Consider the following 16,547-nt stretch of genomic DNA (forward strand, 5'->3'; position numbering starts at 1 on the left):
CTACCGCTGTGACAACAGTTGCCATTGAAGAGTGCGTATCGCGAGCTGGGGCTTTCGGTGTGATGTCGCGGCCGCAGCATACGCGCGTGGCGAGTGTCATTAGAGGACAAGGTTCAGCGATACGCGCGTTGAATGGCATACGACGACAGGTCCTTGAGCGCGAAAGTGATCGGGATGCGATAAATTATGAGATGTTCGATTCGTGTGTTTGTAGATCGCGCGAATGCGACATGGGTATCGCCTTCTCCCGATTTAGTGGTTACTTTACATTACGCCTTCTGCTTCGTCTTCTTCCCGACCTGGGTTGCGACATTATCCGCTTCATCCCGCTGCAGAAGAGCCAGAGCTTCATGAAGCAGCCTCTTCTCACCAAGTCTGACTGTGATTGCCATGCGATGGCGCTTAGCCAGATCGTCACGTTTGAGAAGCGTCTCGTCTTCCTTCATAGTCGTCGGATACGTCGCAAGCTTTGCAGTCAAAGACTTCGATACGATCGCTTGGTAGTCGTCAACGCGCTTCCGCTTCTCCGAAAAGAGCTCTGGCTTTTGCTGCTTGATACCCTTGAACACAGCCTTTACTTGCTCTTCCAACTCTGGGGATACTTCGCGCAGCTGAGCCGAATACGTGAGTTGCCCTTCCGAATCTGGGTCGCCGGAGTCGCGCTCGATGATGAAGTACTCTTCGAACTCTTCGTCGTCTTCAAGCTTTGCCTGGGTTACTGTCAGTGCATGCGCCTGTCAGAAGCGTGACAGTCGTCATCGTACCTCGACCTTGCTAACGACCTCTTCCGACACTGTGAGCTGTTCAATGAGCGCTGCGCGAACGAGGCCCCACGGTAGCTCTGCTACATCGTATCGGGCATGTTCAGGTGTTACGTAGCCATAGCGGCGTAGTAGCTCGGACGTTGGTAATGGACCGTAGTAGTTGAGGACCTCCGACCCAGCTGGCAGAGATGATCGAAGCGATGTAACTTCGAGACTGTCGCCATGATTGATATGTGCCTGTCGGGTTCTGTTAGCTCAATGAAGTCTGCGTCTACACTGGCATATGACTCACGTTGAAGTCGGCATTCGCATTGAGTATGTCTGCCATGGGTACCATTCCAAGCGGAGTGGTGCCGTCGCGATCTTCGACCCATCCGTCTTCTTCATTGTCGGACTCCTCGTCTTTGTTATCCAGGTCGAAAGCGTAAGACATTATTGTGCTACCCATGCGGTGCGCAAGATCAAGAAGATCTTGACTACTCAACTTTGAAGCCCCCTCAGGGTAGAAGACCTTCGGGTTTTGCTCGACGACAGGAACAACGCGCGATCTCAACATGTCATCACTCTGCTGCTTTCCAACCTTGTCGACCGAAAGGCAAGTTCCCTCAAGCTCCTTCAGTTCTGCTTCGGACCAGAAAATGGGTGTGTCGAACATCCGTGGTAGTACGTCCAAATATGGCTTCCAGCGTGATGCATCGCCCTGTAGATGCTCGTACATCATGACCAGTATGAGGGATGTCCATGAGTCGAGAGGCTCTTTCTCATCGTCGCCTTCACCACCGACAAACGCGTCGAAAACTTCTGGCAGTTTCCCGGGAAGTTCGGAAGTCTCCACGCTGATGATTAGGTCCCTGGGGATGGTGAATAGCGTCGTGTCCTGGGGTATGTCTTTCTTTGCGACTATGCACTATTAGTGTTCACCATTTTACGTGTTGCTTGACCGGATGGCATACTGATTCCTCGCCCAGCGTCTTTGTGTCTCAGATCTTGTATTTCCAGCAGGTCGTCGCGGAAGACACCACCGCCGGCCTTGAACCACGCCAGAAAGCGATCTGTGGCGACTTTGAAGTCTTCATCGGCTGGTGGACACGACATATTGAGGCAGCAGATCCTTTGTAGTATCACGGCTTGATGACAAAGGCGATGTGGCAGAGCCTGCGCGCTTCTGAACGCGTTGTTGGTAGTCGCGTTGGCGTGCAGAATCAGACGCGACTAGCGCGACGTCGGAGATAATCGCAATCTCCGGTCGGATCCCGAACGCATCGCCCCCCAAGCACACCCACTTCATCTTCACATCATGGCAACCAAACACGGAAACACTTGCATTTACAAAAGCTAATTGCATTGATCAATCATTGCTTAAGAGTCGCGACGCACGAAGCGAATGCGCTCTCGCCGCAGCCTATCGCCCTCAACACCCCGCCACAGAGCGTTTACGGCATCTTCGACTTCTTGCACTCTCTCAACTATGTCAGAACTATCGATGGTCATCTCTTCCATCCGGCGAAGCTGCTCCAGGAAGCCGATTGCTCTTGTAATGCGGCCTGCGCTCGAAAGGGTCGCGTCGTGTTGTCGCTCAGACAATCTGTCGCGGCGTCGCAACGCTGGCGGTATATGTCCCGGCTGAGACTCTCGATCTGACAAGCGCCGCTCAACATTGCCACGTGATACCGCGACCGGGGCCACCGCAGTCGCCTCGGCGGGTCGTAGGGTCGTACCCTCAGCCGGCGGCCTGGCCTGTTGAAGCCCCGCCTGCATAATTCGTCGTGCCATCTCCTCGTCTTCCTCTTCTGCGCTGCCACGACGCATGCCTTGCGAAACGTTCACAGCTGGGGGTGCTGCGCGATCGCCTTCGACGTCGCGAATCACGCGCAATCTTTCCTCGGCGTCAGCAATCGCTTGGGTCGTTTGGTCGATAGCTGCTTGACCATTGGCTTCTGCGGAAGGCATACCACGCAGAGCTTCACCTATATGTTCGAAGAATCGCTGAACATCTTGCTCATTCGTATCCTCCAACCCGAAGATAAGCTCAATTCGCCGGTCCCTCAGTCCCACTGCAGGGGCACGAAAGCGACTCCCCTCTAGAAACGATGCCGCTGCAGACTCCTCCGCCTCTTCGTCGACGCTTCCGAATGCATCGCCCTCAGCTTCGCCAAACCAGCTCTCGCGACATATTGGGCACCTCCTGCTATATCCTCTACCGCTGCTCAGGTGCCCTTCGATGCACGTCCTTCCGAACACATGCCGACAAGTCGAGTTGGCGTGGGTGGAGCGTACACGGACTGGGTAGTCGCCGGCTTCTTCTGGCGCAGGAAAAGGTTCGTAGCACAACGTACATACGCGGTCGCTTTCTGGTACATCGAGTAGTGGCACGGGTATCAAATGCGATAGATGCTCGCGAATGCGTCGTTCAGCTCGTCGACTGGGCATGTTGAAGAAGCTGATTTACAGGATTGCGCAACGTGTGTAGGTATGGTAAGGAAGCAAGGAACAACGTTCCTGCGAAGGGTACTTATACATTGTTTCGTGCTTCACGTCAGGCCTTCAAAGTCGCGATCACGTACGGAGACATTGCAATGGATTCCACGAGTTCAATTCATGGCATCAAGTATGATGTGCATCAACGTTTTTTATTCTAGTACCCTGTGCAAGCATGCGACTTCACGGCCGACAGCAGATTTCTCATATCAGGGGATCTAACTTCTCCGCAGCATCCGCACATGATGACCCACGACAGATCAGCCTGCTAAACAAAGAGACAGCTACAAACACAACCATGGTACTCCAGTTCTCCGCACCAACGCCCACCCTTCCACCGAGTAGCCGAAGCGGCCTGTTATATTTGTCGTCCGATTCACGAATACTCCAGCCCTCGGGCTCCTGCACAAGACATCAAGCACTGCCAGTCCTTTCACATTTTAATAGATCACACGATCTTGCAAGTCTTCCAGACCTCGCCGGCCTCACCAGATGTGCCGATTGTCTGGCCGTGTGCGTTCCTCAAGTCCCTCAAGGTCTGCAACTCGTGATGCATCCGCTTGGTCTCCACCCTCGTCCCTGTCTCTCCTACCAAGCAGTCGCGCAGCTTGAGCTCTCACTGCCGTCTCCACCCTTCGACGGCGTTCTGGCCAGGGAGAGTACACCGGCTCTCTTGCTCGAATGTAGAAAATGACTTGATCTGGGCGCAAAGGTACAGGTACAGTGCCAAACCACTGCGTCCGGCATAGCGGGCACTTATTACTCCACGCAGTTCGGCCATCGATCAACTTGCGCAGGCAACGATGACCGAAGACGTGGTGACAATCGCCGAAGTCAACTTGCACAGGGTGCTCGGGATCGCTTCCCTCATCAGGGCTAGGGTCGTCATAATCTGTGTCGCAAAGCAAACAAGTGCGGTCTTCGACTGGTATCGAAGAGACCTCAAGCTTGGTACAATGGAGCCTCGCGAATGTCTGTGCGTCAGGCGCTGGCTGCGGGGACTGGCGGGGTTGTTGCATAGCTTCTTCTTGTTGGGTATTAGGTCGTGCACTACCTCGAAAGTCGGAGAGAGTTATATATCGACAGTTGGTCATAGTTAGTTCCAATGGACTGGCGCAAACCCTCGTGAAGCGCTGTGTCGTGAGAGTAGTACTAAAATGTTCTCAGTACGTCGATTACGCCCCATAAAGCCGTATTACGGAGCATCTATTTCCGACGATCGAACGAGAGGCCGTCATTGCTCCATTCTCGGCACACACACGCTATTCCCGTCAACGCTTTCTTCTGCGCAACATCGACCCTATATCAATATTCATTCCGGTCTACTGCAGATACCACATGCCATCCCGACTCCGACAAAGTCGCTATCACCAGACATGGCCCTTGCTCTGTTGAACCTGCTTAACATTGATATTCCGCCACATCAACACCCCAACAGCGCCGAGGACCCAGATACCCGTACTCACGAGCAGAAGCCGAGACAACGCGTCTTCATATGCATGCTGAATAGCGATGCGCGCGGGCGAGCCGACCGGATAAGACAGTTGCTTCGCCAGATCCCCAAAGATCTTGTGAAGATCTGGCAGCTCCTCCGTAGGCAGATACTGCCGAAGTCGACTTGGAAGCACGTCCGACCAGATCGAGGCGGCGATAGTCAAACCGATTGCCCCGCCGATGTTGCCGAAGATGCTAACGAGAGCTAGCATTGCGGCGACATGCTCATGTGACCCGGCGGCCAGGATAGCGATCTCATCCGTAACGACGAGGACGCCCTGTGAAACGGAGATGAGGAGGAAGCACACGATGATATAGCCGGTGTTCCCTGGAGCGAGGAAGAGGACCATGAGACCCTGACCCAGCATGCTGAGCGGGATACCAATGACGAGCGAAACGGTTTTGAAGCGGCCAGTGCGATGAATGATGTAGCCGGCCAAGACCGCGAATACCACGCTGACCACGGTGTAGGCTTGCGCGACGTAGCTCGCTTCTTCCACGCTAAGGCCTTGCACGACTTGCAGGTATGAGCCGAAGTAGCTGTTCCAAACGGCGTAGCTGCCGAAGAGACATGTGCATAGGAGACATGCGCCGAAGACGGTTCGATCCATGAGTAAGCTGTATGGAAGAAGGCGGATGGGCGCAAAAGAGCTTTCCCACGATGCGAATGCGATGAGAAGACCAATGCCGACTACGAACATGCCGACCACCATTGGCGACGCCCAATCGTTGCCCGCCAACGTGTGTAGGTTGAACGGCAGCAGGAAAAGGGTAACGCCCGCCGACACTAAGCACAAGCCGATCGCATCAAACTCCCGGCTGTAGTGTATCACAGACTGCAGAGCATTGCGACCGGTCTTGCGCTCGCGCACAAGTCCCATTCTCTTCGCTTTCTTGTAATTCCACATCAGCAGCCCAAACAGCGGCAGCGTAACAAGCGGAACGAGTGCACTGAACATGGCAAACGCCCACCGCCATCCCAAGCCACCAAGGTACCGTTGAGCCAACGGCCCAGCTACCCATCCCGTAATCAGACCAGTCGAGTTCATAAGGGCCTGCATCAGCGCCCTGTTCTCCAACTTTGTCGTATCAGCGATGAAGACTGCCAGTATATACTGCACGCCATTATTTCCCACCGTATGGAATATCATTGCCGCCGCGTACACAGCGACGCCCTCGCATATTGTCATGATGAGCAACCCCAGTGTTCCGAGACACACGCATAATATCAAGCCATGCGGTCGCCCAAAGACATCGATGATTCTGGCAATCGTCAAATTGGTCACTCCGCCGACTACGTTGCTGAGGATGCTGACGGTGGGCGTGAACGAGTGCATGGAGAAGGCTGATGTGACGTATGGTATGAGCGCTGCTGTTGTGCCGGCTAGCAGTGTTTCGACGAAGTAGATGAACCAGATCATTATGTAGGCTGTTGTTAGGGAATGTCCTGTCCAGGCTTGCGTTGTGGCTTCGATGGCGAGGACGCCTGGCTGGGCTGTGGGAGATGGGCCGTCATCGTTAGTGGGTGGATCTTCTGGAGATGGGCAACTGGGATCGTCGGCACTTGATTCGACAGCTTCGGCGAAGCTGGATGTTGAAGATGATGGAGAGAGAAGAGGCTCTTCGATCGATGCGCGAGAGCGACTCATGTCGCACGGTTGAAGGCTTCAGAGGGTTGAGTGGGTGTATCGACAAGGGCAAAATCTAGGCAGTATGCGCACTGTGGTGGCTGCTGACACTCTTAGACTAGTTGGTGAAGCCCGTAACAACCATGTGAGTGAGAAAGCCACACCCTGCTGTACTTGGCTGACTTGTCATGTTCGCTAAGTAGACGGGCTAATACGAGCATGACATGCGGGTTGCACAAGCGGCTCGGCGAAGAGCATGTTTGCGATCGTTATGGCCCGAAACCCTGAACCCTGCTCATGCACAGCTGACATGCGTTTGGGGGCTACATGGCGCCACTGAGACTTCCAAGGTTGTCGCATGGACCTGCTCCCACTTCCATCGCGCTAAGTACAAGTGCACCTGCATTCCTCTGGCACTAGTGCGTTATCCCAAGGTGACACTTGCACCAGTTCAAATAGGGTGACAGTCAAATTACACGCGCAATAGCTACCAAACTCCCCGCAATGCTCTCATAGTGCCCAGTCTAACCTAGCTCAACAAGCGGCAACATCAACCAGTCGCGCATATCTAGTGAACTCCTCATCGCGCGCAAGCATATCTCGCTCTTCGGGGAACGTACCCAACACCAACTCCACGCCACCATCTGCCTTCAGTGGGAACACCACCAGGAACCTGAATCGCCCACTGCCGCGTTCCAGCTGAGGCCTCATCGTCTCTGGCGAACCTCCGTTGGTGAAATACGCATGACCAAAGTTGATCTCGTTCATCTGAAAGAGTATCATGTTTGAGATCATGGCGTGCATGTGGTCAAGACCCATGTTGGCTGTGGAGAACCTGCTGTGATCTGGCAGTGACTGCAGCAGAGTGAACGCGTCGTGTATCAGTGCCGGTGTCATGCGCGCAGCAGAAGCACGCAGCATCTGCGCGATACTTGCAATGCTCGTAGTCGAGGCGCAGAGTTCTTCGACTGGCATGCTTGTTCGGTTGAGCGTGAGTAGACTGCCCATGTATGAGTCTGGTAAGAGGGAGGAGAAGTAAGGTCGCCCGTCCGTTGGCAACTCGAGGATGGAGAAGTCGTCGGGGTTGACCTGTCGGCCATTGGCCTTGGCTACAGCGAGACGAGCTCGCAATGCGGAGCGCCAAAAGAACGCTTGTATTATATCGCTGATGGATGTGGTGACGCCGTTAGCGGCCGGATCGCTTGCGACGTCCGCTTTGAGCAATTCGACCTTCTCGGGTGAGATCAAAAATAGGGTAGTGTCCATCTTCCTCTCAGCAGCCGGCAAGGGCCATACCGAGTGCAGCGGGTAGCGTGGCGGTCGGCCGAGAGGTCCTGCTGCCCTGGCAGCATGTTTCGCAAGGACATCGTCCGTGGGAACAAATGGAAGTAGGCCCCAGACATCAGGGTCGATCTCATCTACCGAGCGCGCATGTCCCTCCAAGTCATGCAGTACTTCGGGAAGGCTGTGGTTGAAGCTCTCCGCATCGTACCACGCACATGTTGCTGATGAGTCACCTTGCAGGTACCTGCAGTTCTCAGCCCAGGCCTTGATGGCAATAATAGCACCTACTCCATCAAGGCAGCAATGGTTGAGGTCCATAGCGAGGATGCAACCGCCTTTGATGAAGTTTGCTTGCGCCACAATGATATCTGCGGGCAGCTTTGGGAAAGTATCCTGTCGCAGGACCAGCTCGTCCTTGAAGGCTGATGGTACGAAGCCACCATCTCGTAGGGTCTCGAAAGTTGGAAGCACGTGAGACAGATCTTTGAACACTAGCCGGTCGCGAGCTGGGCGACCAAAGGGTGGCACGGCGACGGAGAGGTTGCCTGTCGTATATGCAATCTCGTCTTGGCACGATCGGATCATCTTTCCACCAAGGGCTGGTATGAGCTCAAAAGTCCGATTGAGTCCCGCCTGCATGTTCGCAAACGTCTCTTCAAAGGTTGCATCTGCTTTCAGGGGAAAGTAGAATACTAGTCCCATGTAGTGGTTTGGGTTGACATAGTCGAAGGGGTTCAACCGGAAGGACTGCCACGCTCTTCTCTGGGCGATCATGCGCTGCAGGGTCGATTCTCGGTCGCTAGCAGCATGACTTGTGCTATCTCCATTCTTCACTCCAGCGATCATTGGCTCGAGAGCGGCGATAAACTTGGCCAGGGTTGGATTGGCATACAGATGACGGGGTGCGAGTTTGTCCAGGCCTGCGATAGCTGATCGGATAGCAGTGACCGATGCAGACACTCCCAATGAATCAAGTCCGAGGGCGAACAAGTCATCGTTCGGGGTGGCGGTCGAGATGGCTGGAAGAGAGGACGCGAGTATGTCCTTTACTGACTGCTGCAACGTGGATGTAGAGCTGGTATCGATGTCAAAAGTAATCTCTGGGTTTTGAGAGCTGTAGAGTCGCTCGATGTAGTCATCGTAGAGCGTAATTGTTCCTCTTCTCTTGACGGTTCCTTTATCGGTACGGACGAAGGGCTTATCTGGTTGCGCAAAGATAACATAGTCGCGTGTCAAGTTTACGGCGTGTCGCGCTGAAGACATGCTAGTCTCTATTTTGGCCCAAATGCTGTCCATGAGTTCATCGCTCTTGTCCACGGCAGCCTTTAATTCGATGAGAAGGCCTGGCTGGCGCTTGTGGCTACCCACAACAAGGCAGCCATCAATCGCAGGGTGTGTACCCACTAGGGCTTCGAACTCCAATGGTAGAATCTTATAGCCGTTGGACAGGACGATGAGATCATCATTGCGCCCTGTGAACGCCCACAAATTGGGCTTAGTAGGGTGTTGCTTGTAGAGATCCTTGAGATTGATAGACTTCTGGTCTGGAAATGTGTGGAAGATGCCTTGGAATAAGGACGAATGTTCGTTGCGGTGCACCCAGTGTTCATAAATACCAGGTTCAACTTCCTTGAAGTCGAAGCCGGAGTACGGGTGGAAGGCGAACCATAACCAATCCTCTCTATCAACAACGAGGTTGCCGATGAAGAGACCCTCTGTCGTTCCCGTCAAGTTGAGCACTCTGATGACGTCGTTGACTTTGCCGGCACTGACTGGGCTGACTGGACCACCGGAAGCGCAGATGAACTTAGATGTATGGAGCTTGGCCAACACATCAGGCGTGTCTCCAAGCTCATCGACGAGTGATGGGACCATACTCCAGATGTCGATCTTGGCGCCATCGGCGAGGTTCTCGATCAGCGACATGTTGGGGATCACGTTTTTCGGTCCCAAAACACACTGTAGATCAAACAATGCCGGCATGAGAATGTCCATGATGATGCCAGCGCCGTGGCACATGGGAAAGGAAGAGTAAATCCGGTCTCCTTCCTTCCAGTCCGACGTCCATGGCACCATTCCCCCGTCGCCATCGACAGGTGGAAGTAGGCGAATCGCATCCATCGTCCCAATCAGACCGTGAGACCATGGAATAGGCTTTGGCACCCCCGTGGAGCCCGATGTATGAAGATAACAGAAAGGTTCTGAGACCGCGGCATCGAACGTTTTGGTAAACGGAAATGGCTTGGCGGCTTCTGCATCCAACAGGTCGTCCAAGAGTGGTAGCTCCAGCAGCTTCATTGAGCGCCTCTCCAGGAAGCTCTTCACCAGGGGGGCTGCCGGTACATCGGATGCTTTGGCCCAAACGTTGCATTCGGTAGCTTCGAGCACAGCCAGGGCGCCTTCAACACTGTTCTTGGGCGAAAGGTTGAGTGCGGCGTAGCCGACCTTGACGCAAGCATATGTGAGGAGGACATGTCGGAGGTCGTGTGGCCCGACGTAGCCTACTGGCCGCACCGATGCCGACTTGCCAATCTGGTCATGGAGCCACCAGGCTGTCTTGTCCACGGCCTTCGCAAAAGTATGCGCTGATATGTCTCGGAACGTCAGACCTGCGTCGGAAGTCGTTGCGATGGAGAAGACAACCCGGTTGGGATTATACCGCGCGACTTGGTCCATGATCTGAGGTATGAGACGGCGTCCATACGCCGGCTCTCCACCAGTGCCGTCTGCGGATGATGAGTCCGAGGACTTCATGTTTGCTGAAGAACGTGGTGAAGAGCGCGGTGAAGAACGTGGTGGTGAATGTACGACGGACGTTGGTGGGGTTGATGCGTCACTGGCCATCGACATCGCGCTCGGCGATGAATATCCGCTCTTGGTGCCGCTGAACGGGCTGCGAGCTTGCAGATAGCCGGTGTTGGCTTCGCTGATCCACGGCATATCCGATTCTTGCAGCCTGTTCTCCTTGAAGTAGCTTGGCCGCCCGTTCTCGTATATTAGCTCAAGCCGCTGGTCCTTCTCGAACTCGCCTTTAGGCGCGCTCACCCATGTTCCGTCGCCTAGCATGGCTACGCTGCAGTGCCATGGTGTGGTGTAGCCCGTCTTGGTGTTCAAGAGACTTATCGATATCTTGTGGTCGCCTATCGATTCGTGTATTGATAACCTCAGGTGGTGTGGGAAGGCGGCTTTGACTGCTCCAGCATAAGCCTGTACTTGATGTCAGTGTCCGATAGCTCAGCCAGTAGTGCGAGGACTCTCGGAACTTACGTATCCTCTGAACAGCATCTGCTTGGCTAGATATTTGACGTCCCTCTTGTATTGGTTGCTGCCGCGGTTCTCTCCAAGTGCGAATATGTGCTTCAGATCCGACTCGAGAAACTTGCGGTAGCCGAGATAAGTGAGTCTCGTATCAGCATTCTCCTTGATCTCCTTATCGATATCGATATCCGGCCTTCCGTGCTTGTTCAGAAGCAGTCGGCGGAAGTTGGTACAATTCGCAACATATGTGATCTCTCGCAATTTGTCCGGGAGCGGAAGGTCTAGTATGTCCTTCAGACGAGAGAAGGCAACGTACGTGAACTTCTTCTCGACCGCCATCTGCCGTAAAGCCTCGCCATAGATCCATGTTTCGCGGTCGGATATCGACAAAAGGTCTTGTTTAAAGTGTCAGTAGAGACTATCTGTAGCAGAGATAGATACATACCGTTGTAGGTGATACCATCGGATATGATGGTAACTCTTGCTCCCGGCTTGTAGACACCCTTGATCCTTGCGCACATGTGGCTCAACCGTTGAAGCGCTAGCTCTTCCGCCTTGTCCGGAAGGGACCCAAGGACTTTGTAAACCTTGTTGGCCGACTTGAAAGGAAAGGCCGGCAAACATGCTTCAACACGTTCACCTGCCAGGACGAATCGGTCGATTACGGACAGGAAGTTCGCCTTTCCTGCCGCTAGACGCTCTTTGGAATCGTCAAACTTGTCGAGCGCATGTTCGTAAATGATATCCAAGATCTTGGTAGACGTATCTCCCGCCTCAGTCGACGATGCAGGGACTGGTTGGTCTATGTGTAGGTGTGAGATGCCAAGGCCGTGGGTGCTGGTGCCAGTCAAGCCGTTGGGGCGTATCCGCATGTCGACCATAACTCGCGAGACATCAATAGACTTGCGATCTGTGAAGGTGAGTAGAGTGTCATCAGATTCTGGAATCGCTCATATAAAGACCCCAGAATACGTTTGCCAGGGTCGGGTTTTGTGAGCCGGTAAAGTGGGCGAATGCCGCACGAGCCTTGAGATCAGGCCTTGAGATCAGGCGAAGGCTGACGGAAGCCACGATGAGACTGTAGTGTCGGGAACGGCACGCAGATACAGTCCGAGCTCCGGCATTGCAGGGGCGGCTGAGGTAATATGAGGGTGTTCGAGGCGAACAGGCCTCGCTTTTTCGATACGCTCCTGCCATTGATTCGATGGGGCTGTACGAAGCCAGCTGGAGTTGTAGGGCCTAGTCATTGTGACAAGCGACGCGCCCGATCCGGAGATGGATAAGCGGGACGAAGGCCAGCATGCGTGATGAATCCAAGACGCGGATCGGGGTGTGTGGTGGCATGTTGGACTGACTGCCCAGTCGAGGTTTGACGAAGGCTGCCAAGCGTCACGTGCTCTCTAGCGGCCATCACGCTTCACCGCCAAGCTTCTTCGCTGATGTACCCGCGCCGCAACGCGCGCCGCCGCAGGCTCGGTTCAGCCTATGCTCGCGATTTGATCACAATCAACACTCGGACATGCGAGGTGTACTCACCCGCCACGCGCAGCAAGCTACTTAATGCCCTGTTGGCATGCACGTATGTGCTGACAGCAACATTGTCAGTGCCTCGACATCACCCCAGCGGGTTCCATCAACCGCCAAACCTGGTGCGCGATACCATGTAATCACAGACTCCACAGTCGCCGTCGCAACCCGTTGAGCTCGCAGGGGGCCAGAGCGGCCCCAAGGCCACAGTAGACACGCGGTAGAAGCGGGTAGGCATTGCAGCGTCGTGGGGATATCAAAGCTAACAGCATCAGTATAGTCTTGCGACGATACCAGCCTTCAATCGACGCCCCGCAGTCATGTCGCTACACAATGCCAACCCAAACCTCCGCGCCGATCATTCTCCGTACCTCCACTTGGTGAGCTGGATTGCTGTTGGTGGAGTCTTTCTCTTGGCTGCGGAGTTTACAGCCCTAGGAGGTTAAGAGGGAGCTCAGTCGTGTGTCGGACTTCTACATGACCTTTCTAGCGGCAAAAGATGCGTCGCTAGACTTGCTCATAAGAGCAGCTGATAGCCGGAACGTGCTCATGCGAAATTCGCTCATTCGAAAACGCGCTCACGGCAGAATGCGCTTGTTTGAGAAGGTGGCTGACCCGGCAGGGTGCCTCATGGCAAGGGCTAGAATCGGCTGCGCCCTCGTGGGCGACATGTGTTGAAGGCCTGGTGCGTGGGATGACGGCGTCGGAACCAAGCCCACAGCAGCGGGTAATATGCCCTCAGACTGCTTGCAGTGGAGCGGGCCGTTGGACAGGGTCCGTGCTCGCGTATGGCTTCACCAACCTCACCCTGGTTCGCGGGTCGTGTCTGCATCCCCGCTTACTGTCAGCATGGCGCCTCTGCGCCCGCCGCAAGCGTTCAGTACATGTACACATGCGAGGCCATGATGCGTCGCGGCTCGCTATCACGTTCTCACCGGCCAGCATGACACACGATTCAACACCATATTCATACCCGTATTCCCAGGCTGCACAGCTGGACGCGCGCATTACCATCCCGAGGCCCTCGATCGATCCCTTTCTAGCACCGTTGATCGACTCAGTCCTTTTACCGGAAGAGTTGGATGTTGCCTTGCTCCGCGGCTTCGATGTTGGTGGCAGTCCCGAACCAATCCTCGCCGCGAACCCGCATCTGACGCATACGGAGCATGCCGTACCCGGCTCGTGCGGCCACAGCATCGCCTTGTCAGTCTTCGCCCCGAAGGCCTCACCCAATGCATTACCAGTCCTGTATTACATACACGGTGGCGGCATGATCTCAGGCGATCGCTTCAGCGCTGTTGCGCAACTAGTCGATCTCGTCCAAGACATCCCATGCGTCATCGCCTCGATTGAATACCGGCTCGCACCCGAAACGCCTGCACCAGGCGGCGCCGAAGACTGCTATGACGGTCTCGTCTGGCTCTCGTCCAACGCCGCGCGCCTAGGCATCGATCCAGCCGCGATCGTGATCTGCGGATCCTCAGGCGGTGCGCCGCTCGCTGCAGCTACCTGTCTCATGGCCCGCGACAAGGCAACTCCAGCCGTCCCGATCAAAGCGCAAATGCTCTTGTCGCCCATGCTCGACGACCGCTGCGAGAGCGTCTCAGACCACCAATTCGAGTACGGCGTGCCCTGGAACGGCGCCACGAACCGCGCGGCCTGGAATCACGCTCTTGCCGGTCAGCGTGGTACCAACACTGTCACCGCATATCAGGCCCCATCCCGCGCTACCGACCTGTCCAACTTACCTCAGACTTACATCGATGCGGCTGAATGCGAGGTCTTCCGCGATCCTGCAGTCATGTATGCTATGAATATGTGGCGGTGTGGTTCCTCGTGTGAGCTGCATGTCTGGCCTGGAGGCACGCACTTGTTTGATGCTGTTGAGAATCCGAAGGTTCCGGTTGTGGGGGCCGCGATTGCGGCGAAGAGGGCTTGGCTGAGGAGGATAATGCTGCCGTTGGGTGATGATGGGAGCAGGGCATGATACGCTGTGCTTACCGTCGTCTTGTTGGTGTTGGGGCTGAGAATCTTGATCTATGCTCCCGTTTCAGTCGAGATATCGTTCTTCACATACGCTTTCATGACGTCTTTCGCTTTCGATCGAAACAGCTGGCCTTGACTGCTATCCGCGCCTCTCCTTTTGCTCAAGGATTGATCTGGCATGCCCCTCATTCGTGGCATACCACCATAGCCGTCAACATGGAAATGCTTCTCTCGTTTGAACTGAGTCTGCTATAGCATCATCACTGTCGCGAGCCCAATGTTGTATGCACCGTGTTATATGGTTAGTGTATCTGCTAAGACTCCCTTGTCTTTATTTGGGTACGCAGTAACTCTGGAGTTGAGGCCTTGCCGGCTCACCATCGGACATGTTGTCACCCACCAACCTGAATGAGCTATAGTGACGAGCGAAGGATCGATGGCTATTTACAATTTGCTCATGTAGCCAAGAACAGAATGACTAAACTCAAAGCACCTACGGCCTTAGTGCAATAGCTGATAGGCTTGGTATTGCTCGGCTATGCCGCGTTGTTCGTTGCATCCGTTCCGACAATCCAAGTCAGTTTCGTACGCTACTTGGGTTATCAGATAGATATCACCTCATTCCAAAATGCATTAGAAGCCCTGTTCTAACCTCCTTTACTCATCGAATGTATCTTATTCTTCTTATTATCACAATAATCATCTGCAAGATGACGCGCAACATACCAGACCAGAAGCCCAAAACGCAACATCTTCCCATGCTGCGACCACTGGGTACGCAAACTCCGCTTCTAGCCCATACCCATCACACCAACTCACCGCCCCACAGGCAAATCCGAACAGCTCTCCGCAGTATCCCACTCCCTCGGCTTCTTCAAGAATGTCGGCATGTCCGCCCACTACACCCTGTCAAACACTACCCGTACCCAACCAGCCGATCTAAAAAGCGTGGTGTATGCGGCATTAACGGACGTTGTGAGAAAGCATCCTATCCTATCCGCCATTCCCATCAACGAAGCGACGCCGGATGCGTACTTTGCGCGATTAGAGGTAATCGATCTGACGAAGTGCGTGGTATGGAAGACGCGGACGGGGTGTGCTGCGCGAGGGGGAGAGGATGGGGAGCTTGACGGGATTCTTGAGGGGCAGCACAATGTCGGGTTTACATCCGACTATGGGGATCTGCCATTCTGGAGGTTGGTTATACTTCAAGATGCCAGGGCTGAGCTCAGTTTCACTGCATCGTTCATCTTCCACCATAGTCTCGGCGATGGCGCAACAGGATCGATCTTCCACAGGTCTTTCCTTCAAGGCTTGAACACCGCTATCTTTCACCCATCTTCCGTCGCTCATACCAACACGCGGATAATAGTCGACCCCACTATCGAACTCCTCGAACCCCTAGAACACCTTCATTCCCTCCCGATAAACCCCAATCCCCACTCCCACCGCGCAGACAGCGCCTCGCAGTTGGCAGAATGGTTCGGAAATCCTATCCACACTCCCCTGAAGACCCATTACAAAACACTCTACCTCTCTCCCGCAACCACCGCAACGTTCGCCAAGAAATGCAAGACCAACGGCGTAACAGTCACATCCGGTCTCACCGCCGTGCTAGCAGGCGCTCTCTTCTCTGCTTTGCCGGACACCGTGGATGCGCTGACGGGTATTGTGCCGATTAATCTACGGCCGTGGCTTAGTCTACCTGCGACCCAGGCGGATGCGGCGATGGGGAGTTTTATCGATGCGATGAAAGTACAGGTTAGGCGTGAGCAGTTCGGGGAAGGCAGTGACGATCAAGAAAACAGGATAAGCGGACTACGCGCTGCGCAACATGCATCGGAAGAGGTTAAGAGGTATCTCGCCAATTCTTCGCCGACGGGGGAACCGTACACGTCCATTGCGCCTTTCAAACTCATCCCGGATGTTGCCGCGGTGTTTACATCGCTGCTCGGCACGACCCGCGATGCTGCGTTTGAGATATCGAACTTGGGCCGCTTTCACGATCCCTCCGCGGGCTTTCTTCGCCATGGCAATGACGACGCCGCGCACTGGCGGATTGGTAGGATGGTGTTTAGTCGTAGTGCCGTTGCTTTTGGCGCGGCGGTTACTACGAGTGTTGTTACGG

At 54.6% G+C, this 16,547-nt stretch overlaps 4 protein-coding genes across 4 annotated transcripts; 1 reads left to right on the plus strand and 3 right to left on the minus strand.

Moving 5' to 3' along the window:
* Positions 1-269: 269 nt before the first annotated feature.
* Positions 270-1,859, minus strand: J4E83_009812 (uncharacterized protein; the record flags this gene model as incomplete). The annotated part of the gene is made up of 4 exons (XM_049336697.1): positions 270-710; positions 765-1,001; positions 1,057-1,664; positions 1,718-1,859. The coding sequence occupies 4 exons, from the start codon at positions 1,857-1,859 to the stop codon at positions 270-272; spliced, it is 1,428 nt and encodes a 475-aa protein (XP_049184123.1).
* A 2,750-nt stretch (positions 1,860-4,609) lies between these two features.
* J4E83_009813 (uncharacterized protein) lies at positions 4,610-6,385 on the minus strand (the record flags this gene model as incomplete). The annotated part of the gene is made up of 1 exon (XM_049336698.1): positions 4,610-6,385. The coding sequence occupies one exon, from the start codon at positions 6,383-6,385 to the stop codon at positions 4,610-4,612; it is 1,776 nt and encodes a 591-aa protein (XP_049184124.1).
* A 513-nt stretch (positions 6,386-6,898) lies between these two features.
* On the minus strand, positions 6,899-11,787 carry J4E83_009814 (putative NRPS-like protein biosynthetic cluster; the record flags this gene model as incomplete). Its single annotated transcript, XM_049336699.1, has 3 exons — positions 6,899-10,855; positions 10,916-11,301; positions 11,352-11,787. The coding sequence occupies 3 exons, from the start codon at positions 11,785-11,787 to the stop codon at positions 6,899-6,901; spliced, it is 4,779 nt and encodes a 1,592-aa protein (XP_049184125.1).
* A 1,589-nt stretch (positions 11,788-13,376) lies between these two features.
* On the plus strand, positions 13,377-14,420 carry J4E83_009815 (uncharacterized protein; the record flags this gene model as incomplete). The annotated part of the gene is made up of 1 exon (XM_049336700.1): positions 13,377-14,420. One exon carries the CDS (start codon positions 13,377-13,379, stop codon positions 14,418-14,420), a length of 1,044 nt encoding a protein of 347 aa, XP_049184126.1.
* Positions 14,421-16,547: the final 2,127 nt, after the last annotated feature.

Source organism: Alternaria metachromatica, assembly GCF_023757995.1.
Source record: "Alternaria metachromatica strain BMP 0045 chromosome Unknown scaffold_37, whole genome shotgun sequence".
NCBI lineage: Eukaryota > Fungi > Ascomycota > Dothideomycetes > Pleosporales > Pleosporaceae > Alternaria > Alternaria metachromatica.